General features: G+C 40.0%; 1 protein-coding gene across 2 annotated transcripts in view; it reads left to right on the top strand.

Annotated features, from left to right (window-relative positions):
* Positions 1–18,436, top strand: part of LOC307004692 (uncharacterized protein) — a 30,506-nt gene extending 12,070 nt beyond the window's left edge. Inside the window, exons 6-10 of one of the 2 annotated variants that reach the window (XM_079624086.1) lie at positions 49–214; positions 5,134–5,345; positions 5,689–5,961; positions 6,114–6,220; positions 17,360–18,436. In XM_079624086.1, coding sequence (XP_079480212.1) covers positions 49–214; positions 5,134–5,345; positions 5,689–5,961; positions 6,114–6,220; positions 17,360–17,577 — 976 coding nt within the window. In that variant the 3' untranslated portion in view covers positions 17,578–18,436. The other variant, XR_013799109.1, reaches the window with a different exon arrangement.
* The last annotated feature ends 1,641 nt before the right edge of the window (positions 18,437–20,077 follow it).

Here is a 20,077-nt window from a genome sequence, read left to right as displayed (position 1 = left end):
TTATGAACTTTGCGTACTGAATGTGGTTACTTTTCATTTTAAAAACAGAGCTGATGCACAGCTGTACAGCGGCCATTTTGACATTGTGCAGGACGATGGCAAGATAATCAGCGTTAACTCGGATCATCAGAATGACCTTTATCATGCATTAGCACAAGCAACTGGCAGTAAGATGGAGGACGCATTAGTGCTACGTAAGAAAGTGAAAAATGAGGTGAGTTTACTTAATTCATGGCTCTGATTTCTTTATGGGACAATGGGCCTTATTTATCACTCTAACGTAGAAACGAGTGCAGATCCGAATGCAGAAATCAGCGTATGACAGGGTTCATGAGTGATTCATGAAACATTCGTATGCTGCCAATCCCATCGTATAAATTATCATATGGGGTCTCAAAACAATTGTCATTTGAAAAGCATGCCCCTAAAAAATCATGTTTTAAAAGCCTTGAACCTAGAGTTTACGACATAACCTGGCCAAGAAGAGGAAGTAATCATGAAAAGATAAATTGATCTGACTCCAAAAACACCTGTTACCCTCATAATTGTAAACAGTTAAATTAATTTATATGAATATGAAATACTGGCTAATAAAACAAAACATTTACAAACATTAAACACCATGGAAATGACCATACACCCAATTTTCTGTAGTATGTTTGTTTTGTAATTGAGGACTTAAGTGTTCACAACCTAAGTGCAAAAGCCAGATTTTCGCTCTCAGATTGACTGATGTACTGAAAATCATTGGCTGTTTCTCAGTCAGACTGACCAACTGATCACTTTGGGCTATGTTTACACGGAAACGATCTGAAGAGAAAACGCAAAAGTGACGTTGCGTTATTACTTTTCTGCGTTTAGATGAGCGTTACTAGGGGGAAATCTGCGTGCATATGGTGACGCAAAAGTGTGTGAAATTCGATGTAGTGTGCACTCCAGGCGGCTAGGTGGCGATGTGAAGCACTGAAAGTGAAAGAGCCGCTGACACTGTTTTTCATGTTTAATACGGTAAAGCTGCTGCTTTAACCCTCGGCGCTCTTCGCGTGTCGCTCAATAATGACAGATTTTTTTTATTTTTTGTTTCAATGAAATTAATACTATATTCTGGTTTGATAATGTTTTGTTATTTTCCTGTACTGGTGCATGCCTGTGACATAAACACGTACGCGACGCCTTCACTGTCTAGCAGACTTTTGCGTTTTTACCGTTTAGACGGGAATGCGATGGTGGAGCTTTTTTAAGATTTCCACTCTGGAGGGTGGTTTCACTTTTTTGCGTTTTTAAGCCCAAAAAACGGCGTTGCCGTGTAAACGAAAGGCACATCCGATAAAATATTTTTATGTTTTCACCCGCGAGCGTTCTCGTGTAAACAGGGCCTTTTTACAGGGCCTCATGAATGTTACAACATTCATGCCAAAAGGAAAAAGTTTATTATTTTTATATTTTATATCAGCACATACGCAAGTGTTTTATTCTTGTATTTAAAAAACACCACAAGCAGTACCAACATTTATAATTTTAATTTATAAAAAAATATCCACACCTTTTAAATGATTTCCTATGGCCACTTACATTATAAAAAAACAACACAGAAAACAACAAAACAACAGCTATACACAGTCGTTCACTCACCAGCATCTTTTTTAAATAATTTGTTAATAAATAGTAATAATAAACACAGAACTTGTCATGTTACTGAAAAACCGCAGTGTAAATTTCTCTGTTCTAGAGATGTTGGAAAACTTACAGCTTTACATCTGACTGTTACAAAGCTGGAGACTCCTTCCATATTTGTGAAATATACAGATGGTACTACTTACCCAGAATGCATTTTTTTGTCACCACTTTATTTCTGCAATTGACCATTAAGTGAATCTATAACCATAGTTTTTACATGTTGTGTGGAGTGGATGTATCACAGCTCATTTTCGTGAGTAGCAGACAACCATGCAATTTTCAGATTATATTAAAAAGAAATACTACCAATAATTTTTTTTTTTAAATCACTCGCATAACCCAATGTAAGCATTTGCTGTTTAGAACTAATTCAAACAGAGCAGTAAATGTCAAAATTATGTTTGACTTTTTCAGGGACTGCACTTTATAATGCAGTGCTAATACCCCATATACCAGTATGATAGTTTAGCCACAAAATGTAGCCTCTAGTTTAATATTGAAATTTGAAATGTACATTTATTTATTCAGAACACTTCGGCAGTGGCACTTTGTTATTCATCGCCTGTCATTTTTATTGTATTTCTTTTAACAACAACATTGTAAATATTTGCTCTTAACCAATGTTGGTTGACAGCATTTGTTTTACTGTTCTTGATGCTGAGAAATAGGAAACAGTAGATTATTATAAAGCTTACAAGCGCTTGGTCTAATAAATAATGGAAAGTTACAACATACATTTACTACAAAAAGTAACAATGGCCTGAATCTTTAATCTGCTAAATTATTGTTTTGTGAATTACTGACGAAATTGAGATGACTGAGAGTGATAACCATATTAGCAACAGAAGAAAAACAACAACAATTTCAAAACAGATCCATACAATTAACAAATTAGTGTTGGCAGAATATTTACATTTAATAATTTAACAGACACTTATCCAAAGCGACTTAAAAATGAGGAGAGCAATAGAAGCAATTAAAGAATAGGACAACAATAGGCAAGTGCTGTGACCCTTCCCAGTTCAGTCTAACGCAGTATATGTAATAAAAAAAAGGATATATAATTTATAGTTAATGGATTATGTGTTTATTATAACTTTAAGACTAAACGTATTGTTGACTAAATTTACTTTACAAAGAGAAAAAGTGAAATTCGGTTAAAAAAAAACATATATCGCACATTTTTTATGTTTACATAAAGTCTCGGGACAGTTTTATTTATTTATTACAGGTTTGCATGAGTTTACTGTTTATTACCTGTGTGATCTTATGTCAAATTGAGGATTACAGAAACTTATTCTTGCAACATTTTAAATTTGTATTGCCAAAGAAATTGCAGTGTCCACTTTTGTCCCCTTAAAGGCTGGCTTTTATGTTCTGTAGCTTAAAGCCTGGAACACACCAAGCCGACGGTCGGCCGTCGGGCAGTTTTTGTGCATCGGCCGACTAAGTTTCCTCAGTGTGTCCCGCACCGTCGGCTGAAATTGGTCCTCGTCGGCTTTGTTTCGGCCGATTCGACATGTTGAATCGGCGTAGGGCCGTCGGTGAAAGAGGGAACTCTGATTGGCTGTTCAGCTTACTGAACGAGTCAGTGCACGATAATAATAGCAAAACAGCGAGTAAAGAAGTCAAACAGTACAGATAGAAGGTTCTAATGTTACGTCATCTTACCTGAATGTTCCTTGGTGAATATTTCAATATCAACATGAGCGGAGTGAAATAAAGAAAGTGTGTAGCAGGATTGATATTCAAAACGGTAAGCACGCATTGCTTTGTTTACGGTTTATGTATCTGCAACCTGCAGGATTGGTTTCCCTTTTTGCATGACGAATATATCTGCAGAAATAGACAGTTGTCACATTTACACGCAGGCGCCGAACACGCATTCTAGCTGACAGTCAGTCGGCTGTAGTTCTCTCAGTGTGTTCAAGTGCAGCTTTTTACCCCGACGCGAGGCGACAACACAGTCAGCTTTCATCAGCGCTAGTTCATCGGCGTCAGCTTGGTGTGTTCCAGGCTTAAGGGGCTTTCGCACCGGAGGAACCTTTTCATAGTTCCTAGAACTATTGGTGGAAGTTCCCGGTTTTTGGCGCGTTCGCACCGCAGGAACTGGGAACGATTTAGTTCTAGGAACTCCTGTTGGAGGAACTAATTTAGCTCCTGCTTAATCGGGTCTAAACTAGCACTATAGGAACTATCCGTGACGTTAGTGTTCGCTGATTAGCCGAACGCACACGAAACACATAAAAAAAAGCTATGTAAACACAGATATGGAAAGCATAGGAAAAATGGAATGCAGTTTTTTAGGTTACCAAAATGGACACAGCATCTCTATATAACTGCCGTTTATCATTACCTGAAAACTAATGTAAATAGTTCAGATGATTTGAGCTGCAGCTCCTGAAATAAATTAGGGAAACAGTAAAAAGAATTTAAGACAGAAAGTGCCCATTTTTATTTCAAGTTACAGTCTAACGTTACACTTTAGATTACCACATAACGTTACCGTATGGGTCGATATTTTGGATGCCTGAGAGCTTCTCCAAATACCGCTGTTTTGCGCTTGGTTTGAGCTTGTTCCTGTAAGGTCCCTTTTTTTTTTAGCCTTATCTATTTGCATTGCTTTACTTTCTTCCTTTTCTTTCTCATATTCGTAGATCCATCTCTGTCCCGCTGAAATAATAAATGCGCAAAAATTAAAGAGCTCTGGAATGTTTTAGTCGCGCCTCTGTGAAGTTCTGAAGGCGTTGCCCCTGGCAACCGATAGCGTCTCCTAACGTCATGGCCGACCGGCTCAGACCCCGCCCAAATTGGCACGTGACTTCTCACTCTCAATATATTTTCTCCAGAAGCTAACTCTACGATCATGGAAAACAGTGATAGATGGACCTCTCAACCTTTACGCTGAGGAGAAAATCTAACGCAACTTTGAGGGGACCAAGAGAACTTATGTATTTCTGCTCAGCAACACTGGACATCAACCGCACGGCAAACGCTCATAACTTAGATGGATCGTAATCTAATGAACATGGAGAATGCGAGCACTGTTTGTTTGCTCAGGCTCTGCCGTTCTCAGCGCCGTCAAAATAAAGGTCCGCTGCACCTTCAAAATAAAAATCACAAAGACAAGCGTGGCTTACGTCACTTCAGAGTTCCTACTGGCGGTGCGAATGCAGGAAAACGTTCCTATAGGAACCATTAGTTATCGGGTAACCACCCGGTGTGAAAGCCCCTTTAGTTCTGGGTTTTATAGCTTGTTTGAATTACACCCTGTCCCACAGCATCTTTTAGGCATTGTTCTGTCTTTTGTTGGAAGAAATGCAATTCAAAATGGATTATAAAATATGGATGAAAATCCCATTCCTGACCAATCAGTGTACAGCATTACTCAATCACCTCCACATGTGACGAGAGATGATCAGGATTGTGTTTCTCACACTCTTAATTTCTCATTAGATCCAGACAAACCTTGAATCGTACAAACCCCTTCTCCAGAGAGAATACGACTTCTATCAAAAAAACACCAGGATATACAACATAACTGGAGGAATTAGAAAGGAGACCGATGTTGCACTGCAGAAATACTTGCAGAGTGTTAAATTCATCAGAAGTGACGAACGTATCCTCATCAAAATGTACCATCTTGGATTTGTTGGTGAATATATCAGGTAAAGTTTCTGATTGCTGAAGATGTTTTCTGTTATTTATTCACAACACAATAAGACTGTCTGGAGATCCACAAAGGAAATAGAGGATAATAGGAGGATAATATCCACAAATAGGAAATAATATATATATATATATATATATATATATATATATATATATAGCTGTATACTATTGTAATAACTGTATTAGGTATCAGGAGTGTCGTGTGTGCATTTATTTGATTCCACACAGCAACAGAATCTAGAGGAAGATCAAATACTCACATGACCTCTAAACCAGTTTACTAGTTTAAATAAGCAGATTTCATGCTAATTGTCACTAATTCTCATTCTCTCTGGACAGTGTTCAAAGTGCTCGGAGGTCCAGTGAGAACAACACAGGGACACTCAACACCAGCCATATTCCACCCAAGGACTCCATCAGACTAGCTCAGGCGTTCATAGAAACCCCGAACTCAGTGAGCGAGTTTAAAAATAAAAACCCTGAGCTTCATAAACTGATCAGTAGCATAAAGACTGACAATAATGGACAGAACCTGATTGCCATGGAGGTTCTGGGACTCGATCACAGACGAGCTTTAACTACAGGCCCAAGCAGCCGCTCACAGATGGCCAGGTAACGCTCACAGTTACAGACCCAATCCTCATCAAGACAATTATACAGAACTCCAATGAACACTATAGGAGTTTGGAGTAGTATTTAACATTGAATATTTTAGGTACAGCATCACAAAGGTTAAAACCGCTTTTAACATTTGTTTTTTACAGGAAACTTCTAGCAGACACTATGATTAGTGGAGACGTGGAGCTTCTGCTTAAACGCTGCATGATTCTTCATCACCCGTTTACTTCACAAAAGCTCGGAGAGGCTCTAGGTAAGAAACTCTTGAGGTGTAAAGGCCATTACACACTGAGTTCGAAATTCTTGAGGTGTTAATCCTGCAAAACACGTGTATAAACTGCCCTCAAGCAGATACTGTGATGTTTCAGGGTGTTTACGGTAGACACGATAATGCAGCAGCTTTTATGGTGGAAATATAATCTTTAACCAATTAGATAAGAAAGATTAAAGAGTTGTATTGTCATTTGAGCCATATACAGTACAGTATACTGTAGAACGATATAAAAGTCTATAAAGCCTTATTGCAACATTACAGAAGTCACAGACAGCAGTGAACACACTCAACAACATGTAGCACAAAGATTAGAGGAAGACAATGTGGCAGTTAACAATGAATGAGACAATAAATACAACAAGATATTAAGTGTAATTAAGTAAACAATTAATGTTTTTCGTAATGGCAATGAGAGGTTGTTTTGATTATGTTCTTCGTGAAACTATTCCAAGCATATGTTTTGTTTATATAATGAGAACTGATCATAGACCATTGTAAAATTGTTATTAATCTCTTATAGAAAAACTAGTGGTGGGCCGTTATCGGCGTTAACGTGAGACTTTTATCGTGCGATAAAAAAAATATTGCCGTTAATCTATTCTCAAAGTTGCGTTGGGAGCTGGGTCTATACTATGCAAGCTATAGCCGTGCTTCCATTACCCTTCAAATTGCGCAAATTGAAATTAAAAACTGAAAATACGCACAATGGAAACACGTCAATTTCGCAAAAACTTTTGTTTATTGCAAAAAAGTTTTTACGCTCGCATGAGGTGGTTTTTCAGACAATTCGAAAAAGGAATATTTCACAAAACTGCAATGGAAACAGTTTTTGCGCATTTACAGTCACCTGACTTAGAAGACGCGGTGTGTTTGGGGTCCGTGTACGCAAATAATAATAGCCTAATTATCATCATTATTATAACATTTACTAGGCTACATATTTAGAAGGCGCTTTTATCCAAAAAAGGAACAAAGCAATTCGTCAAATGTCATTTATAATACGGGTTAGACAATAATAATACAGGGCTAAGATTATCACAAATAAACACAATATTTTGACGTATATCCAAGGGTGGCTACATGGCACGGAGGCGCGGGCGTGAACACTTGCATTTTCCTATTAACAGTGAAACAACTTAATATACTCTAATAATAATAGATAATTTCTGGTCATACAGAAAATAATAATACATTATTTGTAACTACTTTTATTTGTGTAAACAATAACAAGAAAGCGTTGTGCTTTTGTAAAATAAAATAAAACAATCAGGCGCGTTTTCATGATCTCCGTGAACTGGAGCGCGAGAACTGAAACAAAATATAGCCTATGTAGGCTAAAGCTTGAAATGTCCACTTTAAAACGAACAAATTCGAATCGAAAGCTATACATTTTGTTTTGATTAAGTAATCCGTATGAAAGGTGCATTTCTCTCTAAAAGCGCATCTGCTTAACAGCAGAGATGGAGATGTTTTTAGCCAAGTTAGAAAACAATAGTTTAATAATATTAATGGCTCTTCTCATTCAGCACTGCGAGAAAATGTCAATTCCAGGTTCTAATTTGGCCTTAGAAAACCAATAAAATCAACATGTTTTCCACATTAATTTGTAAATATTTTACATGTTTAATAAAGGGGAAAAAAGTCATTAAACAAACATCTGAAAATTCGTCGATATTTACTTTTTTGCGCAGCAGTTGGTGCAGCCAGTTCAAATTAAAATGTTGGTGTTCAACTTTGCGTTTTAAAAAGACAACCATTAATTTTTCGTTTTTCAATTACGGGTTTAAAAAGGAAAAAACGAATGGACACAAAAGTAGCCTACATGGATCGTTTGGAATAGGAGACAATAATTAGCCTATAGGAATACTGGATTCTAAACCTCAAAAAAATGCCACAATCAAAACCTCAGAGCAGAAATGAGGGCGAAACACCCAGAAACTCCTTATATCGTTCGGAGTATAAGGGTCTTTCCCTGCCATTAAAGCTTGGATAACACGTACGTCTCCTTCCATTAATAATAGTAATGTCTAATGCGGTGGCTGTGAGATTATATAAACCAACGTCTGTTGCCATGATTTTTGGAATGACTTATCGTGAGAGAAAAAAGGACGTTTTAGTCGTATAACATCGGTTAATGGTAACGCCGTCATTTCGCAATAGTTTTTTATCGATATTTAGATAATAGTGCAAAACATTTGCGCAAATCTGTAATGGAAACGCGGCTAGTGATGACTTTCACCTTCATATTTGAGCGCGGATTTATACCTAGCCGAATTGCACTGTAGGGGGCGAGAACGAGTCTTCGAACCTGTGTGTATATGCCTACTGTGAAATTACCACATCAAACATGACGTGCTAACATGGATGCAGCTATGAAGCCGCCGGGTTTGCTTTAGGGAAAATTTATTTTTAAGAAGCTTCCCAATGGAAACCTCGACAAGTCTAACCCCTTATTTACACTGCACACGTCTGCGGCGCATTACAGCTCCGACAAGGTTTTATTCCGTCCTCCATGCGGTGCCAACTCTCACCAGGAGCTTTTCAGAAGCGAAGCAACTGGATACGCGAGACCACGTGATTTTCCTGTCCGACGTGTTTTTCTTAATTTTTGGGTTTCTACCTTACAGTCTCTGGTTTCTACCAAGGATGTATTGGTGTGCAATACAATTGGGAGTCTGCACAGGGTGTTTATTTTGAAATTTACAGTCTTTTGTTACTTTTATTTTGTATTTCCGGTGCGACTTGGACGCGCGTCCGTCAAAAATAGACTAGGCGCCTATATTTAGCGAAGCGCTTCTGGGAAGTTTCTGAAACGCACCGCGTCGCAGCCGGTGTAAACATAGATGGGTGTAAACACAAGCATTGACTCTGACTAGAATGGGCGCGATCAGCTCCGGTAGCCGTGTCGCAGCCGCAATGCGCCGCAGACGTGTTATTATTTGGGTAGCACATTCTGAATGCCTTCGGCAGAATTCAAATGAGCCATTTTAATCTAGATTAATTCCAAGATTACAGTGAGATTATTCTAGATTAAAAAAAATGCCCACCACTAAGAAAAACATACATGTTGTAGGAGCCATACATTGGGTTTGATTAGTCTTTTGTGACATTTCTTCTTTCCTTCTATACTGTTGTGTATGTGCACGTGCGGTGTGACGTCACTGGTAACTATGGCACCGTGAGGGGGTGTGGTGAGTATATATTAGCGTGTATGTTCACCTGTGTGACATGGCGGGTTGTATGGATTATGGCTGCAGGGTGAGCATGGGGAGAAACTTTCTTTTGACCGTCACCAACGTCACCATCACCAACTAACGCACTGTCTGAGGTATCTTTGCACGGTTTATGAAGTACATCACTCAACGTAAGTGTTTATGTTTTCTAAGCTGGTGAAAGAGAGCAATAAAGACATTCCATCATGTGCAATGATTTAGTGACGCGTCTTCAGTGTAAACCCTCATGTCTCAGCCTGCTGCGGCGTTTGTTTGGTCTTTGAGATATTATACGCCGCAATATTAAGTCAAAAGAAAGTTTTACGAAGCGCAGATTCAAACGTAGTGTTGGTTAACGTTGGATGTTTGACATCGTTCAAGGTTGTAAGCGATAGACGTGAACGCGCATTTGTCTCGTGTAAAATTTCATTCACAAATTTTCTGTTACAACCTATGCTTATGTTTGATTACTACAAACGTTGTATTTAAGTACAACCGTAAACAATGAGGATTGCTGGTCAATAAATGATTGTATTCCCTGCTAGGCTCAGCGGTACTTTCACATAAGGTGATCGTACTGGTTTGTTTGTTTTATTACCCTTTGTAGTATTTTGGTTCGTGCGTCAAGCGGGTGAAGCATTGCGCTTGGGAGTGCCGCCGTAGTTCTGGTTCCAAGACAGTTAGTCTGGTTCAAGGCTATCGGTATAGAGGTACATAAATACCCACCGCTAGTATGCACAGAAGACTAGGGTTGAGTTTAGTTTAGCTTTTGTGGATAATTTAGAGGGAAACAAAAGACCAATGCATCGTATCTTGTTTCTGAGTGGAAATGTAATCTAAGTGAGCTGTGTTATTGTGTCATTAGCAGATATTTTTTGTGATATTTTTTTGTATCTTGCAGCATAAAATGGAGATGAGTGATTCCAGGTTGAATGAGAAAAGGAAAACATCATTGACACCTAAGGCTTTTGAATATAAATTGGGAAAGCTCCAAGAAGAACGTCAAACAAAAATAAGAAAAATTAAAGGTGCAATTAGAGAGATTAAAGACCTAATGCAAAGTGCTGATAGTGCTGAAGGTATACGGTCACATCTCGAAAATATATGAAGCCTCTTTAAAGAAGCAAGTCATCTTCATGGTGTGGTGGTTTCTATGATCCCACCTGAAGAGCAAGAAAAACAGAATGCTTGGTTTAACAGCGTTGAAGAACATAAAACCGCTTTTGTGGATGAGACAAGCAAATGGCTGTTGAATGCGCCAGACATACCTGTAGAGGGCGTTGATGTCCCAATATTACGATCTACTGTTTCTAATGCTAATGAGGCTCATACATCTGAAATTATGGAAAATATAGTAGAAGATGATATTAGGCCAAGTGATAGCGTTTCTAATGTGTCAGTAAAATCAAAGAAATACAGTACCGTGGTGAGTAAATCTAGGTCTACTGCATCATCCGCTAGAATAAGGGCTGAGGCTGAGACAGCTGCTCTTATGGCTCGTCAAGGGTTGCTGAGTCAGAAGCATGCCTTGGAAGAACAGCAAGAACTGTTAAGGAGGAAGAAAGAGGAGCTCGATCTGGACATGGAGCTGGCAGCATCCATGGCTAAAGTAAGCGTGTTCAAGGCTTCAGAAGGAGCCAGTGTGTCTCACGTTTCTGTGAACTCCGATGGGATGAACTCTTATCTGGAAAGAGGGAAAAGAACACAGTTAAGCCATGACGCTGCAATATTTGTGCCTGAGTTCAACATTCAAACATCAGCTGTAGGGGCTGTAGGAGAAGCTTTGCTTTCAGGTGATGCTGCTGTTAGGCCCAAGACATGCAACAAAATTGAGCTGCCTGCTGCTGTGACCTGGGCCAGTCCGTCCACATTGCTTACTCAGCCCGTTGCCGTGACTGGGGTTGATCTGCTTACTTTGCCGCAAGGCGCTTCTCATCCACCAGTTACTCACCTTCAGTCGGAAGCGGCACCCGTAGTAATGAATAATTTTGATCAACGTTTTTTCAACGTTTTGGAAAGGCAAAACCAAATTACATCTTTATTGGTTGGACAACAGTCACTTTTTCTCTTGCCTAAACGAGACCTACAAGTCTTTGACGGAGATCCACTCCAGTATCAAACCTTCATAAGAGGATTTGAACACAACATTGAAGGGAGAACGCAAAGTCAGAAGGATTGTCTGTATTACCTCGAGCAGTATACGAGAGGTCAGCCCAGGGATTTGATCCGAAGCTGTCAACATTTGCCTCCTTCCCACGGATACACTAAGGCAAAGTCACTACTTCAGGAGCATTTTGGCGATCCATTTAAAGTAGCTTCTGCCTACATGGATAAGGTACTTTCATGGCCGATGGTTAAAGCTGAAGATAACAAGGCTTTACGGGCCTACAGTCTAATGTTACAGGAATGTTGCAACTCCATGGGGACCGCCTTAAGTGACCTGAATGTACCTACAAATATGCAAACTATTGTGAGAAAGCTGCCTTATAAGCTGCGGGATCATTGGAGAAGTGTAGCCGGTGATATTCAGGAGAAGCTTCGTCGTAGAGCTACATTTGTGGACATAGTGGAGTTTGTCGAAAGACAAGTCAAGATATCAAGTGATCCTCTCTTCGGAAATATTCAAGATACACCTGCGACAGAAAGAAAAGAATTAAAAATGGTCAAGTCTCAAACTGGTTCAAAGGCTAGAGGCAGTAGCTTTGCCACTGCTGTAGCACCTGCTGAGAAGAAAATGGAGTCCGTGAATAAAAGGGAGAATAATTCACTAGCGAAAGCTTGTTTGTTTTGTGGAGCTGGACATTCGTTGAATGTTTGTCGTCTTTTGGATAAAAGGACTCAAGATGATAAAATTTCCTTTTTGAAGGAGAACCGTTTGTGCTTTGGTTGCCTGTGCGTTGGGCACATGAGTAAGGATTGCAGAAAACGACTGATATGTAAAATATGCAATTATAGACACCCTACGTTGTTGCATATCCACCCCAAAGCTAAGCAAAAGAGTTCGACTCAGAGCACCGGTGGCTCGGAAATGACCAGAGAAGGTGCTGTTGTGTCTGTTCAGTCCAGTGGTTTGACTGGGGCCGGTAAACAGGACTGCACGCTCTCTATTTTGCCTGTTCAGGTGAGATCCAAGAGAGGACAAGAGACTTTTGTCACATATGCATTTTTGGATCCAGGGAGTACTTCTTCGTTTTGTACAGAGCAACTTATGAATCGGCTTAATCTTACAGGAAAGAAACTTGGAATCCTTCTTAGAACTATGGGACAAGAGAAAGTGGTGAACAGTTGCAAGCTGTCAGACTTGGAAGTGGCCGGATTAGATTCAGAAAACTTTTGTGGCCTGCCAGAGGTTTTTACTCAGAAGAGTATGCCTGTTCATCGAGGTAATATTCCATGCTCGAAAGACCTCCAAAGATGGTCGCATCTGAGAGATATAAAAATGCCAGAGATCGATGCTGATGTAGACCTTCTGATCGGCACTAACGTCCCTCAAGCTCTGGAACCGTGGGAAGTGGTTCGTGCAGCGAATGGGGGCCCTTATGCAATCAAGACCATTCTGGGTTGGACCGTGAACGGTCCGCTCCGAGGAGATAATCAGATCAGTGACCAGTGTTTGCAGCCCAACATCACGGTTAATCGCATCTCTGTGGCAAGGCTTGATGAGCTTTGGGAGAAGCAACTGAAGGTGGATTTTCCTGAAAATCTGCAGGATGAACAACCTGGTCTGTCGAGAGAGGATAATTGCTTCATGGAGTCAGTTTCCGATTCTGCCAAGCTCATTGATGGTCATTACAGTATCGGTTTGCCGGTAAGACAAAGATACCTGAAAATGCCTAACAATAAACCAGTTGCAGAACAGCGTGCATTGAGTCTCAAAAGGCGCTTGAATAAAGATCCATCTTTTTGCTCTGACTACATTGCATTTATGTCCAAGATGCTGGCTGATGGCTATGCTGAGAGAGTACCGACTGAGCATCTGACTCGTCGCGATGGAAGAGTTTGGTATTTACCCCACCATGGGGTGTATCATCCTAAAAAGAAAAAACTGCGGGTAGTTTATGATTGTGCGGTCACATTCCAGGGGACATCTCTTAATTCACAGTTGTTTCAAGGACCAGATCTCACAAATTTGTTGGTGGGAGTCCTCACAAGATTCCGCAAAGAACCCGTGGTGCTTATGGCAGATATAGAGGCCATGTTCCATCAGGTCAGGGTTCCGGCGGAAGACTCTGACTTGTTGAGATTTCTGTGGTGGCCCGATGGAGATTGCAGTCAGGAGTTAGTGGAGTACAGAATGAGGGTGCATCTGTTTGGTGCTACTTCCTCTCCTAGTTGCGCTTGTTTTGCTTTAAGGAAGTGTGCTGAAGACAATCAAAAGCGCTTCAGTTCTGCGGCAGTTAACACCGTCCTACACCATTTCTATGTTGATGACTGTTTAGTGTCTGTTGGCTCTGAAGAGGAAGCAGTATCTTTATGTCAAGAGCTTAGTGCCTTGTGTGCTGAAGGTGGTTTTAAGCTCACAAAATGGATTAGTAATCGACGTACTGTCCTTGCTGCAATTCCTCCAGAAGAGCGAGCCAAAGAGGTAAAAGATTTGGATCTGGATAGCGACTCGTTGCCTGTTGAGCGTGCCTTGGGTGTGCAGTGGTGTGTCGAATCGGACTCCTTTAAGTTTAAAATCATACTTAAAACTCACCCACTCACAAGAAGAGGAATCCTGTCCATGGTTAGTTCGATTTATGACCCTCTTGGTTTCGTGGCTCCTGTCGTTTTGTCTGCCAAGAAAATCCTCCAAGACCTTTGCAGGAGACGTTTTGGATGGGATGATCCTTTGCCCTCTTCTGTTGTCGGAGAATGGATGGCTTGGTTGAAAGACCTTCATGACCTTGAAAATTGGGAGGTCAGTAGGTGTTTAAAACCTGTGGACTTTGGCCGTGTCGTCTCTGCTCAGCTACACCACTTTGCAGATGCAAGTGAGGAAGGGTTTGGGACTGTGACTTACCTGTTGCTTCATGATGATAATGGACGAACTCACAGTACATTTGTAATGGGAAAGGCACGTGTAGCTCCTCTTAAACCTGTCACCATTCCTCGTATGGAGCTGACTGCTGCGGTGGTGGCTAGCAGGATGGACAAGTTGTGGAGGAAGGAGCTGCAAATAGACCTTGAAGAGTCCGTCTTTTGGACAGACAGCACTTCTGTTTTGAAATACATAAAAAATGAGACATCTAGATTTAAGATCTTCATATCAAACAGAGTGTCAGAAATATTGAAAACGTCTAACGTATCGCAGTGGAGGTATGTAAATACATCAAACAACCCTGCGGATCTAGCTTCCAGAGGTGTTAAAGTTCAGTCATTTTTGAAGACTGATGCATGGCTCTGTGGTCCTGACTTTCTTCGTGAGCCTGAGTACAGGTGGCCTGAAAATCCTGAGACTTTGGAAAGCTCTCTCTTTGGAGACCCAGAGGTCAAGGCTGTGGCGGTGAACGCTGCTCAAGTTGAGCAGGTTAGTCCGATGGAGAAGCTCATTGGTTACTTTTCCTCCTGGTTCTGTCTTAAGAGGGCAGTTGGTTGGCTTCTCAAGTTGAAGACCTTGCTCCTATCCTTGGTGCGACATCGAAAGCTGCTGAGAGAAAACCTTTCTAGTTTAGATCTAAGTACTGATCAGCTGGAGAAAAAGCTACAGGTTCAGATGGAAGGTGTTAAGGCTCAAGTGCCAAAGGATGTTTTATCCTTGGATGATATGGTCATGGCGGAGTTGAGTATTATCCGTTTCTGTCAAAAAATAAGGTTTCCGGAGGAACTGTCCTATTTGAAGAAAGGAGAGTGTGTAAGAAGGACAAGTCATCTCTACAAGCTCAACCCGATCCTGGATGGTGATCTCATTAGGGTTGGAGGACGGCTCAGTAGAGCAGCAATGCCACTTGAAGCGAAACATCCAGTTATACTGGCTAAAGATCAACACATTTCTAATCTTATCCTTGCTCATGTACATCAAGAAACAGGCCATGGTGGACGAAACCACATGCTTTCTCACTTGCGTCAAAAGTATTGGATTCCTGGTGCATGTGTTGCCATCAGAAAGGTTCTGACTAAATGTGTTATCTGTCGTAAACTGTCTGCTTCACCTGGACATCAGAAAATGGCTGATCTACCTCACAACAGAATAACTCCTGATGAGCCTCCTTTCAGTCGAGTTGGTCTGGACTGTTTTGGACCATTTGAAGTTAAACGTGGAAGAACTGTGATCAAGAGGTATGGGCTCATTTTTACATGCTTGGCAATACGAGCCATACACCTTGAAGTTCTTTCATCTTTAGACACGGACTCCTTCATTAATGGTTTTAGAAGGTTTATAGCGAGACGTGGTCAAGTCCTGGAAATTCGTTCAGACAACGGTACTAACTTCGTGGGCGCTGAACGTGAATTGAGGCAGGCTATTGAGAATCTAAATCATAACCTCGTAAATGATGTACTGTTGCAAAAGGGTGTTAAATGGGTTTTCAATCCCCCAGCAGCATCACACCATGGAGGCGCTTGGGAAAGATTAATTCGGTCAGTTCGTAGAGTGCTGAACTCGGTCTTTAAGACTCAGACCCTTGACGAAGAAAGCTTGGCAACAGTATTTTGTGAGGCTGAAGCGATTGTTAACAGTCGTCCGATAACGAAAGCATCTACAGATCCTCAAGATTTGGAGGCATTGACTCCTAATCATTTGCTTCTACTTAAATCGCGGCCGTTATTGCCTCCAGGATTGTTCAAGGAAGAGGATGTTTATTCTCGTCGTCGCTGGAGACAGGTTCAGTACATGTCGGATTTGTTCTGGAAGCGCTGGGTAAAGGAGTACCTTCCTGGACTTCAGGAGCGCCAGAAGTGGAATTCCGTAAAAAGAAACTTTGTTTCAGGAGATCTGGTGGTGCTAGTGGATGATATGGCACCTCGCAATACTTGGATTACAGGAAGAATTGTGGACACTGTTCCGGACAAAAGTGGACTGGTACGAAGTGTACGGATTAAGACTAAAACTAGCTATCTGAACAGACCAATAACCAAAGTCTGCCTTCTGCAGGAAGCGGAAGGGCAGTGAAGATTTTATACAGTTTGAATGAACTTTTTTATTATTGGACTTTGAAGGACTAATAGTTCATTCTTCATATTCTGATTGATGTCTGTCTCCCACAAGGCTATAGTGGTGATTAATTATTACTATGAAATAATTTGGGGCCGGAATGTAGGAGCCATACATTGGGTTTGATTAGTCTTTTGTGACATTTCTTGTTTCCTTCTATACTGTTGTGTATGTGCACGTGCGGTGTGACGTCACTGGTAACTATGGCACCGTGAGGGGGTGTGGTGAGTATATATTAGCGTGTATGTTCACCTGTGTGACATGGCGGGTTGTATGGATTATGGCTGCAGGGTGAGCATGGGGAGAAACTTTCTTTTGACCGTCACCAACGTCACCATCACCAACTAACGCACTGTCTGAGGTATCTTTGCACGGTTTATGAAGTACATCACTCAACGTAAGTGTTTATGTTTTCTAAGCTGGTGAAAGAGAGCAATAAAGACATTCCATCATGTGCAATGATTTAGTGACGCGTCTTCAGTGTAAACCCTCATGTCTCAGCCTGCTGCGGCGTTTGTTTGGTCTTTGAGATATTATACGCCGCAATACATGTGAAAAGTCATTGCTTTGAAGGAGTCTTGTTTTTCTGTCTTAAAGGGATAGTTCAACTACAATTTTATTTTATATTGTACAGCACTTTGTAGCAGTCTTTAAATGTGCTTTAGAAATGAACTGGACTGAAGATATTAAATGTAAGGCATAACACGACTGATAGTCTAAGAGTAAAAGCTGTTGTGTTGCTGCACTTGATAATATTAATGTGTGTAATTCCAGGTGACAGCGTTCCGTCTCAGTGTCACGTTTTGACGGATGAAGGCGTCCGAGGCTATTATAAAGCCGGATACCAAAACCTGGTGTCGGAGTACAGCCGCGTGGGAATCCTGGATCAGACGCAGCACGAGAGTCTGGATGAGTGGGTGAATCAGGACCGACACGAGGACACCAACACCGCGGAGTACGGACAACTTCTGCAGGGACTACAAAGAAAATGATGATGATGCTGGTGATGAAGATGATGGCTATAGAAAGTAGAAAATGATTGATATCTGCTCCTAAAATCAGATTTATGGCAACAACATAAAAAAAACAGCATTTTAGCAATTATATTTGTTATCATTTTGGTAATTGTAAGCATTTATTTCTAGGAAGGAGTGATAGAATAAAAGCATTTGAAAATCAAAATCAGTAAAAATGTCTAGAAACATTGTTCTATTGAAAAAAATCACAAAATTGGTGAAAAAAATGTGTTTTTTGTAGTTACTTTAGTTTTCATGATAATAATTTTCTAATGTGTGTGTTTAAGGTTTAAACATGTAGAGGGTAAACATATTTTTAATTATTTGAATCAATATTTGAATCAATATTTGAATCAATATTTGAATCATATAATTCTTCATAATTAGTGAAATGAAGGGAGTTTTTAATAATCTAAATTTTACACATGTAAAACATTTTTTAGATGATTATGGTGATGAAGATGATGGCTACAGAAAATAGGAAATGATTAAACTCTGACCTTATATATTGGTGATCATTTTGGTCATTTTAAGCATTTGTTTCTAGGGAGGAGTGATAGAGCATTTAAAAATCAAAATCAGTAAAAATGTCTAGAAACATTGTTCTATTGAAAAAAATATATAATATGGCAAACCAATGGTGTTTTCTTGTAGTTACTTGTATTTTACTTTTAAATCATATACTTCTTTATAATCAGTGAAATTAGTTTTTAATAATCTAAATGTTACAGATGTAAAATGTTGTGTTACTAATCTGCATGATGCTGGTGAATGATTTATACTTGTAACTGATCTAATTTTCTTAAACTTTTGCCAATAAAATTTGATTATTTTACTTTTATGCATTTTTCATTCTTAAAACTTAGGTTATCATGTCCCATCATCAAATAAGCAACGCAGAAAGTAGAAAGGAGATAAATGACTAAAAACGTGGTGGAATTGACCAAATATACAAAGTAAGAAAAATAATAAGGGACCGTAAATAATAAATAATATAAATAAATAAAAAATATAAATATAAATAATTAATGGAGTTATAAATATATAAAGTTTTTATTTTTATTAACTTTGAGATTTTAGAAGATAATTAAAAATATTTTACAATTAAGAAAATCACTCTATAATCAATGCTTGTATTTGGTACCTGTAACTTAAAGGGGTCATGACATGAGAAACCAAATTTGCCTTGATCTTTTGGTATATAAGAGGTCTTAGTACCATTAAAACATCCTGCAAGTTTCATAGCTTAAGACGTCCTCCCCATTATAAACGAATAATTTATTTAATCAAGCTCTAAATACAGCTCGTTCTGGATCCATGGTAAGAAGTGACGTCACGGTACGAAGTGACGTACCAGCGTTTGCATATGACCGCCTCCAGCACAAGACAACTACGCTTAAAGCGCAAGGCAACTACGCTCATTTCGTATCGTTGTCGCGCCCGCGCGCTGCGCGCCTCACAAGTGTTCAGTCGACGGACAGCGAGTGGGTCTGTGTACAGGGAAATTACGATGCCGCAGATGTGCTGTTCCTGGCTGTGGACAAACAACATCTTTGAATACGCTGCCGAAAGATCCAGACGTCAGGGAAAAATGGATGCACTTTATTTTTTGCGGACGTCCCAGTCACGGCAGTGTTAAAGGCTATGTTGCAGGGTTTTTTTTTTTTTTTCAAAATGAATATATAACCTTGTATGAAATAACATATGAAAAGTAAATGCAGGATTTAAAATCGTTTTGCAAGACATAAGGGCACAAATTTAGTAGAAAACGTGACCGTTTCCTTGACCGTGTTGAAAAAACGCTTTTTTTCACCATCGCGTCATATTACGTCAGGACAGGGAGTCGTTTGCCGCCGGGCTCTGCGTTGTGCGTTTGCTCAGTGCAGAGTAGGTTGGTATTCAGTTGAAGCGGTCGTGATTCAGTGTGTTTTCGGTGGTTATTGTATTTCAATTAATCATCGTCGTGGTAAATGATTGTGAATTATGGCCTGTCAGGACATCGAGTCCACAGGTTTCCGAAGAATCCGAACAAGAAAAAGGACGGTGCTATCTCCCGTGCGCGTTTTGTGCAGGGTAAGAGACGGGACTTCACTTCTGCATCTGCTTTGAAAAACGCGGTAGTGTGTAGCGTTCACTATAGACCGGATTATTATAATTTCGGTGACATGGAGTTATATGATGACGGCGATATGTGCACACTGTCCCGGCTCCTTCATCGGGTCGCCCGGTCCGCCGTCAGATTGTGTTTCGGCCGCCAGCGGGAAACATGACGGTCACGGATCCGTCAGAGATCACTTATTGTACATCTGTTTTACAAAATGCATACATGTACCTGTCTTAATGTGCCTTGTCTTAATTTAATTAACATATCCTACATAAACTTGTAATGTAATGGATTTATGTGTTTGTTATTAGTCTGAAGCCGACACTTATTATTATAAATATATTAAGTTAATTTCCAATCTGTACTCCAAAT

This window comes from Phoxinus phoxinus (assembly GCF_949152265.1).
Source record: "Phoxinus phoxinus genome assembly, chromosome: 9".
Classification (NCBI taxonomy): domain Eukaryota; kingdom Metazoa; phylum Chordata; class Actinopteri; order Cypriniformes; family Leuciscidae; genus Phoxinus; species Phoxinus phoxinus.
This window is presented reverse-complemented; position numbering and strand designations above follow the sequence as displayed.